This window comes from Sceloporus undulatus, chromosome 4 (genome assembly GCF_019175285.1).
Source record: "Sceloporus undulatus isolate JIND9_A2432 ecotype Alabama chromosome 4, SceUnd_v1.1, whole genome shotgun sequence".
In the NCBI taxonomy this organism is placed as follows: domain Eukaryota; kingdom Metazoa; phylum Chordata; class Lepidosauria; order Squamata; family Phrynosomatidae; genus Sceloporus; species Sceloporus undulatus.
The window spans coordinates 243,801,259-243,820,277 of NC_056525.1; the positions used below are offsets into that span (position 1 = coordinate 243,801,259).

Here is a 19,019-nt window from a genome sequence, read left to right on the forward strand (position 1 = left end):
AACATTTGTCTGAAGTCTATATAAAGTACTATAAGCACAGTTATGCAACACCAGATAATGATTTTCTAGGTCTCAACAAATGACTGAAGAAAGAACATTCTCATATAGCCAATAGATACATTATGGGCCCAAACAGACAGGCCAAAATAAAGCTGCCTCAGGTCACTTTGGAGGTATGCTGTTTAAATGATGCATGTGTCCTAAGAGTCCAGAAGCTGTGCCAAAGCCACATTCCAGTCCTAAGGACTGAAACACAGCTTTGGCGCAGCTTCTGGCCTCTTAAGATACGTGTGTCATTTAAACAGCATACCTCCAAAGTGACCCAAAACAGCTTTATTTTGGCCTGTCTGTTTGAGCCACATGTTTCTAAATATATGACATTAAGCATTGGAAAATTATCTGCAAGTAAAACACAATCCTGCATTCAAAACGTGTATGAGTCTAGTTAGTCCTACGAAGGCAGGTTGGTGTAACTTTGAGAACTTTTGTCAAGTACTGCCTCTGTAGTGACAACTTTTTTAAAAAATTCTAAACCTATGTAGGAGCAAAACAACATGCTTTAGCCAGCTCATGATGTCTGAGACACACTGAAAATGTATCCCTATCAGAGGTTCCCAGGAGATTCAGAGATGGAAGCCTAATGGCATTCTGGTTTTCTACCTATCTAAGAGTTCAAACACTATCAAGTGCATATCACTCTGTCTCAGAAAACAACTTGAGTGATGAGCAACACAAGGCTTTCTAGGCATCAAATAATACAGCAACCCAAACTATAAATTCTGTTTCAGTAGCACCAAATCCCATCAGGGCTCATTATTTCTGTTGTTTGACTAGAATATTTAACAAAAGAAATAAGCCCCCAAGGGAAAATGAGCCCACGAGAAAAAATAACTTTGGCTAACTCACTGCTAAGCAGTATTTTACATCAGCTGTATACAAACCACAACAAAAACCAAGTTTTACAGTGCAACACTGCTGACCCCTAGTGAACAATCTACAACATACACATAAATCCTGCTACAAATGGTGATAAAGTAAGTGTTTATTTAAAGAATAAAGATTAAAGACCTTTTCAGTGGATTTTCAGCTGAACTGGTGACACTGTTTACAGATTTCTTACACAGGATTACGGATTTGTTGAACAGCTCAGTTCAGATTATTTTTTTCCAAGCTTCATAAGCTATCATTTATGAAGCTGAAAAAAAATGCCAAGGCTGAGTCCTCCCCTGCTTACAGTATGTACATTTCTATCACTTCATTAATGATTTGTATTTTGCTGGTGTTTCCAATCACATCCATATCAGGGAACTCAGAACAGGAAAATCTGGCTTATTACAATTCAGAAATGAATTCCTTGAAGCAGCAAACAAGGGGAGAAGGAGAAACACTTCGACCTGATAGCATGGTTTTAAGGCCAAAGACAGTCGTTTAAAATAATCCATTGTATCTATGGGGAGAGAGAGCCAGCATGGTGTAATGGTTTGAGCACTGGACTATTGCTCTGGAGACCAGGGTTCAAATCCCCACTAAGGCATGGGAATCCACTCTCTCAACCCTAGAAGGCAAAGGCAACCCCTTCTGAACAAATCACACCAAGAAAACCTTGTAATAGCATTGCATAAGGGTAGTCATTAATCAGAAACAACTTGAGGGCACACAAGAAGAATAGCAATCTAGAAGGAGAAATAACAAAGCTCTGAAATCACAGTTTACATCCAAATTTAGGGTCTTGTGATAAGTAGGAAAGATTAGAAAAGTAACCATAAGACCAAAGTAAGGTAGAGTTACGCTTAGGTAAAAGCTGCTCAAGGCTAGAATTTATCCTATAAGCCATTTTCCCTTCCAGCTTCACATTTCTGACCTAGTTTTACAAAAAAAAAACCTAACAAACTCAAAACATCATTAAACCATTCCTCTAAATATCCAACTTTCCATTTTGTGTTACTCCAGAAGTTCTTTTCCATTTAGTATTTCATTTTCTTACTTCCGAACCCAATGATTTTCAAAATCAGTAGATCAGAAATAATCTAATAATCCAAATTAATACAATAAATCTTCCTCAGCTTTCAGGGATATATATATATCTCCCCTCATGCAAATTTCTTCCTGGATAGTTTCTTCCTGTATTCCAACACTAGGTGTATGCTAACACAAGATGCTATATGAAACAGGCTCCTTGATTCAGCAATGTTCTTCTTATGTTCCGAAAACAATTTCAAAAGCCAACAGATACATTATTTCTTTGTCCAAAGAAGGACATTTTTACCTGACGAAGGTTAATATAAACAGCATTTTGGAGAAATTCAGAAGCTTCCATGCTTCTCTTCTGTATTGCCAGAACTCTCACTGCCTTTACACAGGCTTCCAATTCAATCACACCAGCATTCTTGTACTATAAAATAACATTAAAAAAGATTTAAACAGAATTAAATTATATGACTCTACAAGATAACATAAAACAAACTTCTGTATGAACATCCTACAATGGAACAATTACTCTACAAGTTTGGCTCCTTTTAATGGGGCCTGGTCAGGAAAGTTTCTTCACACAGGCTATATTTCTAAGTGTGTAAAAACTTACCTTGGTGACTTTGGCCAAATGCTGTTTCCCTGAGTAACCTTTTCCCTGTGGTGTTGTGAGGATAAGAAAAGGGGATGTACACCATACTCACCCCGCAAGGAAAGGCATGATATAATTATATTAAGTTCATTTAAAAATAATTTCCCAAACAGTTTCAGTATTAAGGATGACAAGCAGCTCTTTCATTTCCTTGCAAGACAATGTACTTCATCTTCAGTCATTAACACAATGATAGAATTCTTGAATCTCTGATGACAGGGACAAAATTTTCAAAGGGACACAAGTTTCAACAGTCCACCACGAGCATTGTTAGGTATAGCCCTAATTCTGCAATGCTATATCTTGCAAATCCTTCAAAGGGCTTCCCAAATAGAATAGAAACACATTTATAGCCTTTAGATACCACACTGAACTATAATGTTTCATTGTATGAATGAGCTCCCAGCACATACAGCCCACCTTCCTCCCAGAGTAACTGTAAGACTACCAGAAGGCTTTGCTTACATTTTTAAGGAATCACGGTTTAGTGTTACATCAAAAACCTAATTAGTATTTAGTGTAATTACTGTAAACTTTAATTAGCATTTATTACTGTTTATAGGAGGGAAAAGGCCAGATTCATAACCCTGCTTGATGTTAATTTGTTTTCCCCTAAATACCAGTTAATACTAAACATACTCTGTCCAGGTTTGGACATAATGCTGAACTGCAGTTAATAAATGGAAATAGCTTCACACAGCTATATAATCTAAATATACAAACTCCAACATCTGTTCAGTTCTGCATATGAGTACAAACCTTGAATTCTAACTCAAAATCAGATGTTCAAGGTGAAAGAAAATGCCATTTTCTAGCCAATACTCTTTATGCAAGTGTAAGTGGCAATATGGATAACTACAAGTTCAAACAATTATAATTTCATACAATCTCCACTGTCTTGTTAGCCTATTACAAGCTTCTCACAGGAAGCTACTAATATCGATACTCAAAAAAATCACTTGAAGGGCTTTTTATTTCACATATCAGAGCACCAGGTTAAAAAAAAGCAATGTTACCTTGCTGTAGTAGGAAATGGCCTCTTTGTATTTGTCAATAATATCTTCAGGGCTCAGACAGTTCTTTGCACGCCCTATTTCAGTACTGGTATCTGCATTAATGCCATTTGAAGTGAGAGCCCCTACAAGAGAGTGAAGTAAGAAATTTCAAATTAACAATGACTCCTAGTTAATGTCAATTAAGTCCAAGTAAAAACAATTTCATTTCAGAAAGCCCTTTCAAACCTTAACGCCCTACCAATAGGAAGTGTTAACAAGTTAAGCGTGAATTTAAAATAAATGCACATTTAAAATAAAGAGTAGAGGAAATAGCACTGACCAGAATGATTCCCCAGACTGATCGATTCAGTCTATTTTTCCAGATTATTTTGTTAGTTTAACATTTGCAAATTTACGGAAAGCTTTTACCGAATTAAGATTAAATATGATGGATACAGCATACAGAGACGGAAGACACAGAGGGATTCCTCCAAAAGAACGTACTTGTATATATGGTTGTCAAGAGGTAGAAGACCTTGTTCATTACATATTATTTTGTCCTCTCTACCAAGAACCAAGAGAAAGGTTTATTACACCTATAACAGAAACCAGTCCCAGTCAAAATCCACAGGACATGATTTTTTATCTTCTATTGGACCTGAATAAATATGTAACCTGGAAAGTAGCTTTGTTTGCCTTAGCAGCTAAAAAAATCAGGAATAAGTATATAACAGGGATAGCCATAAACTGTAAAGGTGATGATTATATTTGACAAAATTTTAATGCATAATGACAATTGTTGCTTGTTTGTTTAGAAATTCTATACTAGATACGAGATACCTGCATTTTAGATATAATTTCCATGTATTTTTATATTGTTATCTTGTTGTATGTATTGTTATATTGTTGTGCTGTGCAATGACCTTTGGTCAAAAGCAATAAATTTTTATTTGATTTGATTCAGTCTAAAAGAGGCTTCTTTTAAACAACAATTCAAAGAAAAGAAGTTAGAAAGAACATAATGCTAGAAGAGACTATCTGACCAAAAGAACAACAACCAAAAAGTGATGTGAAACTAATGCTTACATGTTATTGAAACTCTAACTCAAACTTAATTGTCTGGAAGCTAGTCTTACAGTCAAGGTAAAATATTAGCCTAACATAGGTAATCAAATGCTTTTCAACAAAACTCAAGATGTTAAATGAGATTGCTTGGTGGTGAACTCAACTTATACACAGTGATAAATCCTATAAATCTGCATTTTCCAAACCACAAATTAAAGAGAGGACTGAAACCAGTTATCAGTCCGTAAGAGAGTAAAGACAGTGAATCAATGAAACTTGCATACATGTTGATAGCCAAAGATCCCATTGATTCAGTGGGTTTTTTCTTGCTTGGACTAGTAACTGAGTTTATACCAGAAAATGTTTTTAAATTAAATATCACATGTCCATTTGAGAAATGGAGGAGAAATTCAGGTAGCAGACAATCGTAAAATCTACAGTTTATCAAGGTAAGGGAGACTGTGGGATTGGAGACAAATTCACACAAAATGTATAGCAACAACATGTAGATACTAGAACAATTAAATAAAAAATTGTTTTACTGACACAAGACATTTATAAGACAATATACCTGGATCAATAAGAACTTCTTGTGCCCCTAAGGGAAAACCAAAGTGAAAACATTAACATTCTGCATTGCTTAAAAGAAATGAGCCTATTAAATATCTTTTACAATGAGATGTACTCAAATAAAAATGAGAACATCTACTGTTACATCGTTATAATAAAGAAAGTTAGATCACAGAATTCATCTTACAAATCATGCAGCACAAGGAGTTATTATGGTGTGTCTGATTTATTGCAACCCTAAGAGGAACCTACCACAAGATTTTCTGGGATTGAGAGTGTGTGATCTGCCCAAGATCCATGGCCAGGCAGGGGATTAAACCCTGGTCTCCAGGGTCATAATTCAAAGTTTTTAGTAGGCAATGTGGCTTCCCTCAAGACAGCATTAGTTCTTTGTGGAATAAAAATAACAGCATGTGTTTAAAGCTTCTCTGGCTGACTGCTCAGAGGAGATTCTTACATATTACAGGTTATCATACAGGTGGTCTTTTTGCAGACCTGAGTTACTAGGTACAAAGAGAACTTGCAATACAATGTTTCAATATATCTCTGCCATTGCCTGGCCCCCAGATGAGCGTTTCTATTTGGCTTGTAATAATGTTCAGACTATTCAGGGAACAGGAATTTCAGGAGTCACTGCCTCTGAAGGGAGCAGGCTATTGTAAGGGGCACAGAACAGGTTGAGGGGCACATAAACCTGTCTTTCAAGAGAAAGGAAAGACCAGCGGTCTCAAAAGTAATGGCTGGGTGCTTGCCACTGCTGGTGCCTGCCTTCACCTGGGACATGAAGCATTTGCTTATCTCACCAATCAATTTTGGCTTTGTATTTTTATCAATGTTATCCTCATGCCTTGGCTCAAGGATCAATTTTATACCAGCAGCAGCAACTGAAATACAAGTATGGAAGGCTAATAGAAATAAGACTACTCCCATAGTTAACTGCAGAGAGGAAAAGCCATTGTATACCTGCTTCCTTCACATATCCGATTGTACAATTCTTCTTTTTGTTTGCGTGGAAACCTATGACAGTTGTTTCAGCTCTAATATTAAAGTGGGGCTTGTTTGGGCTTGAAAATAAGCAACTGTGATTCCTCCATTCCACTTGTCAAAAGAGAAAAAAAATCCTTGGAGAAAGCATCACTGAATCCAAAAGTCTATAATATGGTATAGTTGGCCTTCTGCATCCACAGATTCTGCATCAATGGATTCAACCATCCACAGCCATTTTATACTAGGGACACAATTTTATTACATTATTGTATATAATGGGGTTTGAGCATCCACAAATTTTGGTATCCACAAGGGGTCCTAGAATTAAAAACTCAGCAGATACCAGGGGCCCACTCTATAACATGAACATTCCCTAGTTCTTTTTTTTTTTTTTTTTTTTTTGTGCTTGGAAGGAGGTTATTCCCGGGTGCCTGTATTTTTGTTTTTGAGTCCAATGATGGTCAAGCAAAGAGTCTAGAACAACAATCTCTGTGTGGAGGTACCTTTCAAAAGTGTTCAGAAATAGCTGTTGCAGCTGAAAACCTTTAGACAGTACCATGTTGCCTATCCAATATGTTTTATGTGAGTCTGCCTTTGAATAATCTGTAGTAACTGCAGCTGATTCAAAATGTTGCCTATGGGCTATGGACAAGAGCAGGCTAAAAGGAACCTATAGTTAGCAACAGGTCCTTTAGCAACTGAAATGTCAGTTTTGACTTTTAAAGTCATGGCATAGGGCTAGAATACCCTCAGGGCAACTTGCTCCAACTTATCCTTGCCTAAACATAAAGATATGCAGGATGGATTATTTTTCTGCAACCCATCAATAACAGGGGAGCATCTGGCAAGCACACATGAGGAGATATTTTCAGCAGCCAAACAAAGTTTGAAATTTCCCAACTCAGAAAGTACACCAACACCAACACCACCAATTAATGGCATACCCAGAGAAGAAAAAAGACTTTCACTTCCATCTGCTTTTGGCCTATCGCTTGATTTTAATCAGATTTATTTATTTATTTCCTGCTAGCTCCTTGCACAGGACCCATGGCAGCGACTGCTTGTCTAACTGCTATTGCTTGTAGGCAGGAGTTGTGCCATCTTCGTGTTTATTGCTTTGTGTATGGGGTTACACTTTAGTTTTAATTCTGTTGAACAATATTCTGTTTCAGTGATGGGATACAATTTACTTAATATATCCTTTTTCTCCAAAGCTAGCTATTTGAAGTTCTGCTTGAAATATGGTTGTGTAGTGTCTTTGGCACCTACGTAAAGCACCCACAAGACATCACTGATATCAAGAGCAGCTTCTTATGGGAGCAGAAAATGTTCTGTTCTGTTGAACAGACTGGTCAGTTTCATGCAAAATGCAATTACAAATGAATACTACTCTTCTCTTGCTGTTAATATATAGCAGCCAGCCACTTATTAATTCCCCTCTTCATCTAACACTTGTAGGCTGTAACACTTCTAGACTTTGGAGAAATGTAGGTTTGTAAGCCAATACTGAATGGCTAAAATGCAGCATGGCCAAACACTGAACAGGCATGCGCCACTGGTGGTGGTAAGGGTGGACTTGAGAAGCTGAAGTCACTGAATATTTAACAGTAAATGTGTCAGGGAGAAAATTGTTCACAAAAAACAAACATACTGCTCACCTGGTCTGTGCCGGTTAGCTGCCTCTGTAGGAACTGAATTGCCTTGTGCTTTGCGAGCACCAACTTTACCTCCTGTCCCTCCAGGATAGTGATAGATAACAGAAGCCGAACATAATCCTTCAAGAGCAGCTGGAGATGAAAACAAGATGTTAACTGACAGCAATATCACTACCTACTCACATAATTACAAATGTTTATGAGGTGCATAGGCAGCCCCAAGTAGATAGAATGAAAAGCACCGCTAAACCAATCTTACAATCAATCATCACTTTCAGGGTGCTGGAGGTGGGGGGGAGATAACATCAAGGGAAATTCCTACTTAAAGTGAATTTAAAAAATAATTGTGATAAAGATTAACTGACACATTAACGATGTCACTTGCAGGCTCAGCTGCTGTCATGTTTCACCCCTATAGCTCTCCTGCTGACGAAATAGAAGCAGGTATTTAAGTGCTAATCCATATAGTTACTCCATGTTTCACAAATAAAAAATCCACTGAGCACCATTATTATTATTATTATTATTATTATTATTATTATTATTATTATTAGCCTTTATTTATAAAGCGCTGTAAATTTACACAGCGATGTACATACAATCTTTTTAATTGGACGGTTCCCTGCCCTCAGGCTTAATATTTAATATTTGCATAGCAAAAACAAGTGACAAAATGTAGATAATTAGGAGATAAGCCTAGTAGATATCCTCTGGGACAGTTCCTAGTCTCCTTGTTGTGTACTACACAGTATAATCAGGAGCACAAGGAAATAACTGAGTCCCAACAAAACACTGTACATACTACTATAGTTATTTATATTATTAACTTAAAATGTGAATGTCTTCCTTGAACTTGTAACAAGTAAACCATACGAAGGCACCAGAAATGATATTAGAGTTACATTTTGCATTTTCAATCATTCATACCTCCAAGCCACAAAAAGTCATTTACAGAACGGAGGAGTTCCACAGCCATGTGGTAATGCACAAGGGAATCTTGTAACATCCCTGCCTGCAGACAGAGGTCACCAACATGCTTCCGCATACGACCTTGGCAACGCTTCTTATAATGTCTAGAATATAAAATACACACCATAACATTAGCTTCATTTGATCAAGGCTGCAGTAAGTGTGTTTACTTAATTGTTCTTTTTCAGTTTACCCATCACTGACTGGAGTATAGTCATGATTCCTTACCAATGAACAACTCCAGCTGCCAATCATTCATTGTAATAAGTAAAATAAAAGCAAAGATAGCCACTTTTTTGGAGGGGACCCCTGAAATCACCCATTTGGAGACAAACTCACATCCTATATATGTGAATACTGTAAAAAGATCTGTCAGTGTAACAGATCTTGTGTGCTGATCAGCTTCATCCAAAGGCCCATCATTATTCTCTGACCCATTCACTCTCCTCTCTCTGTGTTATATTCTCTTATTTTATTTTATTGTATTTTTTGAAGACAATAGCTGATCTGTCATTTAAGTGAGGCTTAGCAAGCAGTGACATTGTACTAGGGCTAGGTAACTGTTTGGTTAAGAAAATCTGGGGAGGCCTTAAAGTAAAAATTCCCAGATTAATAACAAACTTTTGCAAGAGTAAAACTCCACCTCTACTGCACACTTCACAGACAATAGTTAATACACTTTCAGATTCAGTTGACAGGTGCAGACATTTTCTGTTCATAGAATATCTGTATTAAATGTAGCTAAAACGTGCTGTTGATAAGTGCCACCAAGTGGACTTTGACTGATGGCAACCCTATGAACAAAAGACCAGTATGAGAACTTGTCATCAACAACTCTGCTCAGGTCCTGCAAATACAGGGCTGTGACTTCCTTTGTTGAGTCTATCCAGCAACAATGTGTTCTTCCCCTTTTCCTGCTGCCCCCCTCTCCTTTACCAAGCAGTTTAATCTTTTCGAGTGAGTCATGTTATCTCAAGATATGGCCAAAGAACAACAGCCTCCATTCATGTTGTCTCATGATATAACCAAAGCACAACCATTTTCCCACTTTGGAATCCACAAGGAGAGCAGGCTTCATTTGCTCTAGGACACATTTATTATTGGTCATTTTGGCAGTCCTAGGTATCTGTTGGGATCTCCACTAGCACACGTTTCTAATGGATTGATTCTCTTCCTGTCAGCTTTTTCCACTGTCCTACTGAATTAGAAACTCAAATATTACCAGTGTAAACAGAATGAAACACAATTAATTTAATGTAGTTTTAATTCCACAACTTGAGGAAATTCTATATGAAATAAAGTATTGTTAAAAGGCAAGATATTTAGGAATCACTAATTATTATGTCTGAGATTTGAATGTTTTAATAGGTATCAATGAGAAATCAACATATTTAAAAAGCTTAAAAAGCTTGATAAAACAGCTTAATCATACATTTTTAATGATTGGTTAAAAAGCTTTCAGTGAAACAAGAGCTCCGCATAAAATTCTGCTTTTGTTACAAATTGTTCACACTTACAAATCTTTTTTAAAAATAAAAGGGGCAATCTTAATCTCAGGTTCTATGAAGGAGGGAATCAAGAAGGCTGAAATATTGCACACACAAAATATAAGAGAGGAAATGGTATATGCCTAGGGATGTCTTATGCAATACTAAAACACAACACAGCTTGCCACAATTATAGCTTTCATAGACACGAAGGAGAATAAAATACTGTACCACTAGAAATGGAACAAGATCAGTTTGTAGCTCTGCTATTGTATATATCCTAACTAATGCCAAGACAAAACAAGAAAGATGATCACATAATTTTTAATATGCTACTTTAAGATCTAACTGGCTTCAGGTCAACCTCAACTCATGGTGACCCTGTAGATGACACATCTCTAAGTCTCTCTATCCTCAACCGCTCTGCTCAAATCCTGCAGGTTCAGGCCTATGGTCTCCCTGATGGAGTCTAACCATCTGGAATGAGGTCTCCTTCTCCTTCTAAAGTCTACCTTTCCCAGCATCATTGTCTTTTCTAATGAACATGGCCGAAGTATGACAACCTCAATTTAGTTATCTTGGCTTCAAGGGAGAGTTCAGGCTTCATATGTTCTAAGACCCATTGGTTAGAATTTATCAATAGCAGAAGGAACATCCCTGTTAGAACAATTATGCTGCACTACACATTTCCACAAGTAGGTGCGGAAGAGATTGCAGACTTGATTTTGCAGAAGACTACATCATTAGCTGTGTGACTGTGGGTTTTTGTTTTTTTTTCGGGCTATGTAGCCTTGATCTAGATTATTTTCTTCCTGACGTTTCCCCAGCATCTGTGGCTGGCATCTTCAGAGACTGCTTTGCCTGGAAAAAGTTGGGTATGAGCCTGGGAATGTGAGCCTGGGAATGCAGGAGTGATTTGCATGTGTCTTGTTCTGTGCTGATGGCAGGCCTCAGGCTGGGAGGCTAATGCAAAAGAGGATTAATGTCTGCTAATTGGTGATCATTATCTGCTGGGAAAACCCCTGATTCTGAGTGGTTTCCCATTTGCATTTGCTGAGTCCTTACAGTGCTCCCTCGGGTTACGAAATTAATTCGTTCCGCGGCTAATTTCGTAACCCGAAAAACCTTCGTAACCCGAATTGCCATAGGCGCTAATGGAAAAAAAGCCGCGGCTCTGCCGCGGCTCCATTTAAAACAGCGCCGGGGGTTTTTCGTAACCCGAAAAAACCTTCGTAAGCCGAAACAATAAATCCCTATGGGATTTTTTCGTATCCCGAAAAATTCGTAAGCTGGGTAATTCGTATCCCGAGGTACCACTATTCCTCAGGACTGGTAGCTGAGCAGTGTGACTAATTTGTATAATTACTTGTACATTTAAATCTGTATTGGATACCACCCTTGTACTAGCTCTGATGTGCAACCAATAATGCAACTATTGCCTAATGAACCATATGAATACAAGATTGCAATTTTAGAACAAATACAAAACTGAAATCAGTTCCATTTCCAAATTATTAAAAACAAAACAAAACAAAACAGGGCAATTATTTTCAGAGAACAATGAGTACAGAATGATACACATAAATAATCTGAGATAATACAAGAGAAATTTACAATATACATTCCAGTTTGATTATAATTAAAAGGCAAAAATCACTGCATTATTTCAATTTAGACAAAGTCTGAAAAATTTACAGGAAATTGTAATGTGAAAGATACATCCTTCAAATTAAAAACTTTAAGAAAGCACTGCTAAATTATAATGAATCTTGCATTTATGTTTTCATGACTAGTTTACTCTGTATGTTGAAAAAAGCATTCAGATATACCAAAATGCATGTGGATACACATATGGATAATTCTATGAAAACAAATGTATTTAATATTTAGGCTAACTCCACTGTTATGAATACTTTTGTCCTTCTACACTCTCTCTCCACTCACATTTTGGAATATGAGCAACTCAGCGGAGTTTCCAGAAGACCTTATTTATTAGGCCATAATAGGCAAACAAACAATGCCAAAAACAAACAAAAAAAAACATTACAAGCATTTCAATACATTAGCCATTTCTTACAACAGAAAGAGTAAGTGTGATGATTATTATTAGAGAATTTTATCACTACATGTTGTGCTCCCTGGAGTTAAAATAAAAATATGGAGCTAATCTCACTGAAAAACATATACTGTGGTGGTGGCACTGAAGAAATCATACTTCTCTGACCCCATTGTATCTCCACACTATCATCCAGATCAGCTGTTTGAAGTGGTTAGGGGCCTTTTATACTCTGCCCCACAAGAACAGAATTAAAATTAATATTAAAAGAAAATATGTATTGCTCTTAGAACAGAGCGTTATGCTTTTAAATGACTGAATCTCTTCACTGTTTATCTTACCTTACAATATTATTGCCTTCGCTCAGTTAAGTCATGGATGAGTGCAAGTGTACTACAACAATAAGAGAACAGTGATATAGTGAATCATAAAATCATAGAGTTGGAAGAGACCACAAGGGCCATCCAGTCCAACCCCCTGCAGTGTAGGAACTCACAATCAAAGAAGACCTGACAGATAACCATCCAGCCTCTGTTTAAAGACCTCAGAAGAAGGAGAATCCACCACTCTCAGAAGGAGTGTGTTCCACTGTTGAACAGCTCTTATGGTCAAGAAGTTTCTCCTAATGCTGAGGTGGAATCTCTTTTCCTATGGCTTGAACCCACTGTTCCTTGTCCTATTCTCTGGAGCCATGGAAAACAACCCTCTTCGATATGACATCCCTTCAAATATTTAAACCTGATTATCATGTCCTTTCTTAACCTTCTTTTCATGAGGCTAAACATACCCAGCTCCCTAAGCTACTCCTCACAGGGCAAGGTTTCCAGAACTTTCACCGTTTTGGTCACCCGCCTTTGGACACATTCTAGATTGTCAACATCCCTTTTGAACTGTGGTGCCCAGAACTGGACACAGTATTCCTGTTGAGGCCTGACCAAAGCAGAATACAGTGGTACTATCACTTCCTTTGATCTAGACAATATACTCCTGTTGATAAAGCCGAGAATTGTGTTGGCTTTCTTGGCTGCCGCATCAGACTGTTGACATGCTCAGTTTGTGGTCTACTAAGACGTCTAGATCCCTTTCACATGAACTGTTGTCTAGCCAGGTGTTTCCCATCCTATATTTATGTACTGTACTGTATTTTTTTTCTGCCCAAGTGTTCTACCTTGTGTTCACTTTACTCAGCTCCACCCTCTCACAAACATTTATTTCAAATTTCAGACCATTTGCACTCTAATGTTACTCAGTGTTCTGAAAAATGTAAGATTTAATTTAAGAACCTTCCCATTTTCAACATGCTTAATAATGGGTAGCTACAACGACTGTCTAAGGCAGAAGTGAGAGTAGAAGCCACATGCAATCCACACTCCAGCCTCTTAAATAAAGTAACAATTTATCTACATCTAGCCTCTCTCAGGATTTCAAGTCCATTGTTCCATAAAAATGGCATAAGCCAAATATATTTCAATGAACTTTAAAAGAAAGAGCGAGAAAGAGATGGTTTTGCATCTTTAAACACTGATGAATTTATAAAGAAATGAGCTTTCATGAACTAGAAAGGTGATACCCAAAATGATGGTCCACAGACCAGTGCTAGCAGTCTTCATCAAGTTTGCAGAAAAGAAAGAAACAGTTGTAGTCATGAATAGAAATATGGTATTAATCCCTTAGGGAGGAAGGATGCCCGTCTATCCTATGCCAAGAGGCAGCAAGTGTCCAGAAGGGCCAACTGTAGTAAGAGGAGGCAGTTACAGGTGAATCAAGCCAGTTTCAACCATACATAGGTAATTTAAGGAGTTCCCTAAGAGGAAGGGAGACACAATAGGAGGATATCAGCCTTTCCAGAATCCATCACAAGAAGTTGACAGTGAGGACAACCAAAGTGAAAAGAGACAGACAACGAGACATACAGTGGGTCCTCTTATCCACTGGGGTTTGGTTCCAGGACCTCCCCATGGATCCAAAAATCCGTGGATGCTCAAGTCCCATTAAATACAGTGGCATAGCAAAATGGTATCCCTTATATAAAATAGCAAAATCAAGGTTTGCTTTTTGGAATGAATATATATATATATATATATATATATATATATATATATATATCACACACACAAGCCATGGATGCTTGACTTCGTGGATAAAAAATCTGTGGATAGCGAGAGCTGACTGTGTAACTTAAGCCTTTTCAGAGATCAAGAATCCAAATAAATCCTTCAGCACTGAAAGCCAAGTAGAATGAACTACAGTACTGCATACAAAAAAGAACTCTCAGCATCTTCTGGGAAATTTATAGCTGTTTGAACTTCAAACCGTAGGTGGTTAATTGCTGAACATTTCTCATTAAGCCTCTACAAAAGGTACGGTATTGACTTTCATGGCTGTTTTTTTTTTCTAATACAATGCGCATGATATGGATGTTTTCTCAGCATCCATCAATTCCGGATGAAGTGGGAGATCATCTCACAGAAGGTCCTTATTAGCTGTGTCTGCCACTAGCTGCCCAAATTCTGGGTGAAAGCTGTCATCTGGAAACAGAGGCCTTTGTACATCTAACATCTGTGCTAGATTTCTTAGACTCCACAGGGTGAGTTATGACAGTCCCTTGCATCAGATACCCTGAGCAACACTAGTCCTCAGTCTCCTTCACACTTTATGTCCTGAGAGGGGAAAATCATGCCCAAAATTATTTTATTATTATTATTATTATTATTATTATTAACCTTTATTTATAAAGCGCTGTAAGTTTACACAGCGCTGTACATCAATTTTTTAGTCAGACGGTTCCCTGCCCTCAGGCTTACAATCTAAGAAGACACGACACAAAAGGAGAAGGGAGTGGTGGTGGGGAATAGGATCAGGTCCAGCAGATCTTTTCCACCTCCGAGGCCTGGACCAAGGCAGATGGACTGGAGGAAGGGCTTGGCTTCTTGATGGATGGTTAGAAGGAGGCTTCCTGGGTCAGAGAGGGGCTCACCTCTGGGAATGCTTCTCTAAACAATATAGTCTTTAATTCAGTTTTGAAACTGGGTAGAGAAGTGATGAGGTGTGCATGTGGGGGAAGAAGGTTCCAGGAGTAAGGGGCAGCAAGCGAGAAGGGACGAATTCGGGAGGGGGCAGTGGTAGTCCTACATTGTGACAGGAGACCCTGACTACCAGAGCGGAGGGTGCGAGTAAGAATGTAAGGAGAAAGAAGGTCAGATAAGTAAGGATAACCATTTTGATAAATGGGTTAACTTATTGACAATCTGTTTCTGCTAACAGCTCTTTATATGCTGGAAATGTCAATAAGAACACATGAAAAATATTTCCAGATTAAAGGCCATTTCCCACATACTTTTAAACAGATCTAAATTTCATAAACTAAGGCCCGTTACAGATGGGCCTAAAAGTGTGTGCTCCGTGTGTGCTAGAGTTAAAAAGGAGTGTCCTTTCTGGATGCTCCCAACCCTAGCACGCGCAGAGCGCACACAAAATGGCGGTGCCTGTTCCACATGGCCGCCACCATTACAACGTCACGACTGCGCTGCCTCCAAACGAAAGCGGCGGATCGGGGCCTCGGAGACTGCCGGTCTGGCAGCTGAGGCCCTGATATAGCGAGGAAAGGGGCGGGTGCAGGCCGCTCCAAACGGGCAGTCTGTAACCCACCTAAGTCTCAGAATACAAATTTAGATAATGGCTACCATAAAATAAATTCTGCAACAAGGCAAAAATTGTATTGTAACTATAATATAATTCCACAAAATCTTTGGTATAAACATAGAGCTTTGCATCATCAAGCAATCCAGGAGATAATTTAAAAGTAAAAGTAAAAAAGTAAAAATAACAGTATGCTAAAATGCAGGCATTTGACTGTCATCCAACAAGGTACAAGGTTACCTAGGATATTTAGAAGCATTACAACATATTTTTCTAAATATTTACTATTTAATACATTTCTACACAATCTCTTCTATCAGGGCACCCAATGCTATTTACAAATAGACAGCAGAGTCAACTCAACAAAACAAGTTTCTAGAGAAGTGGTCTCCAGAGGGAGAGAAGATCAGGAAGGCACCGCTCCTTCATGTTTAGGTCCAGCATCTGATGAAAGGCTATCCCAAATGCCACTACTATGACCTCTAGAAGGAGAGAACAGTAGCCAGTATCTGCTGGGCTTAACCCTCTCTCCCACTACCATTCCTTTTCCCTGTGTATTCATATCTTTTTAGACTGTGAGAGAGCAGGGAACTATCAAATTAATAATTATAGACCACTTGTGTTAAGTGCCATGTACAGTAATAGTGCCATATAAATAAACTGATGATGGTAGTGGTGGTGATGATGATGATGATGATGATGATGATGATGATGATGATGATGATGATAGACGAGCAGATGACAGGAGCTACCTGACATCAATGTCGACCTTTCCTCCATTGGTCCAATACATACCCATTGTAAGGTTTATGCTGATCGATTCTTATTTATTTATTTTATTTCTATTCCCCTTTCTCTTTATGTAGGACCCAAAGTGGCCAAAGTAACAGATAGAGGTTTTCCAATCTTATTATTTCTATGTCAGAAACAGGTCTGCTAAAATAAAGAGATTCTCCTGAATATAACCTGTTCAGAAAGAGTTCTGTGATGAAATTATTTGGTCTTTACCCTTTAACCATATTTCTCACAAAATTATTTTCAAACACTGGCATTAAATTCAAAAGATTTCTGGTTGTGATAAAGCTATTATTTGTCTACAAGACTTCAAACTTACAAGATTCATTAGTAAACACTGACATTCTTCATGTTAATCTCACTTTCTATTGCAATGGACCACTACCAATGTGGACACCGTTCGTGTCGTCAGAAACATCTACAGTTTAAGGAGTTTATTCAGCCTGTCACAAATCACAGGTATACACTGAAGTCCTTTACTAACGGCAATTCAGATCATGTGGTTTATATTATCTTGTATGCTGGACAACTATCAGGATCAAGAACTATTGCAAATAAATGCAAAATCAGAAATATTAATTTAAACACTCCATTCTCTGAATATTTCACAACAGATAAACATCCTCTTGAGTCCTTGAGGTTTTTTGGCTTTGAACAAATTAAACTTTGTCACTGTCCTTTTGAATATATTTATTTACAGAATAGGCTCCTTCAAAGAGTCCTTTTGGAAACATACATTAAAATCATCTGCATCTAGTGGCTTAAATGACAGGTTGGATTTAACCATTTATTTACAGGGGTTTTTTTTTTTTTACTTTCTTCTAAAACAGAGAATGTTTTGGTGGGACAGCTCTACTTTATTTCACTTATTTTGCAGGTTATTCATATGCTGTTCAATGTGCTTTTTATTTCCTACTATAGAGTAAACTTGCTTCTGAGTTGTTTCCTTAATTTGTCATTTTAAAGTCTCATCTTAATCAAAAGCACAAAAATTAACTGAACAGCTGAGGGGCCAACTCTGCAATGCAAATAATTAGTTGCTAGCTACAGTTAATTAAAACTAAGAGCCAAAGAGAAGAAAAATTAATAATAATGATTTAATAGCGTTGGTAGCAACTTGAAAGGATAGAAAATGACCAAATGATACTTGGCTGTAGAAACACAGGCATATGATAGGCAGGCCGCTTGTTCAAGAACAAAAGCACAATTACAACAAAAACTTGAAGATGTTGTTTGGGACAATGAGACAATCAAGCAAGAAGCATTTCTAGTCATTTGCGCATAAGTAAGAAAGCACAGTGAGTGAGACTCAGGCTTGCAACTCCAGCATCATCTTCTATGGCAAGCCATAAACCAGATGTGGAAACAGCATTTTGATCATGATTTCTCATTCTGGTTTTCATGGAAAATATAGTTTGCATGAAGTTTCATTTCCCAGTTGAAAGGCAAGAGTAAATTGTAGTCAATATGATGCAAAGGGATAATAGTGCAAGTCCAAGGGTTATTCATGTGGTTTGCATTAGATCCAAACCAGCCCACTGTGGACACACACTTTGTATCCTGTAGGTAAGACAAATCTTGTATGTTTGTTTAATGCTTGCTTCTAAACCTCCACATTTCCTCCAAACACAGAGAGATTAAAATATACCAGGCTAGTGTCAAGATACTCTTAAGGATCATTTATAATAGTCAGAATTAGCTTATTAAATATAACTTTCATTCACAATTGCAGATAATTGCATCATAAACAAGTCATTGGCAATTATCAGCTCTTGAAAGCTGCACAAGCAAAAAAAAGCATGCAAAATGAGTTGGCAATGGTGTCCATGTTAAGTGTTACAATAGATATTTCACAAAACTTAAGATGACATGCTCAGCTACAATTACTTTCAATTGTAACATCGCTCAGGCTTTTAAAAATAATTAAGTTTCATAGCATTAAAAAATCTACATTTTAAAACTGAACAGATAAGTGCTTAACATAACTGTACAGTTTTAAATCAAAAAGAAACAAAATACAAAACTAACAAGTTCTGGAAGTCAGCAGCTTCTTACAGAAATCATTGTTTTATTACTATTTTTACTTACTCCTTCCATCTCACTGCTCAAAATGGCAAATTAATAACAGCAATAATAATAATAATAATAATAATAATAATAATAATAATAATAATAATAATA

At 37.4% G+C, this 19,019-nt stretch overlaps 1 protein-coding gene across 3 annotated transcripts in view; it reads right to left on the reverse strand.

Moving 5' to 3' along the window:
• Positions 1 to 19,019, reverse strand: part of TRAPPC9 (trafficking protein particle complex subunit 9) — a 368,614-nt gene that overhangs the window by 339,158 nt on the left and 10,437 nt on the right. For all 3 annotated transcript variants that reach the window (XM_042464513.1, XM_042464512.1, XM_042464514.1), the window contains exons 3-7: positions 8,820 to 8,965; positions 7,896 to 8,024; positions 5,252 to 5,278; positions 3,637 to 3,758; positions 2,267 to 2,392 (exon numbers count right to left, since the gene is read on the reverse strand). In XM_042464513.1, the coding sequence (XP_042320447.1) occupies positions 2,267 to 2,392; positions 3,637 to 3,758; positions 5,252 to 5,278; positions 7,896 to 8,024; positions 8,820 to 8,965 (550 nt within the window). The remainder of the gene's footprint in view (positions 1 to 2,266; positions 2,393 to 3,636; positions 3,759 to 5,251; positions 5,279 to 7,895; positions 8,025 to 8,819; positions 8,966 to 19,019) is intronic.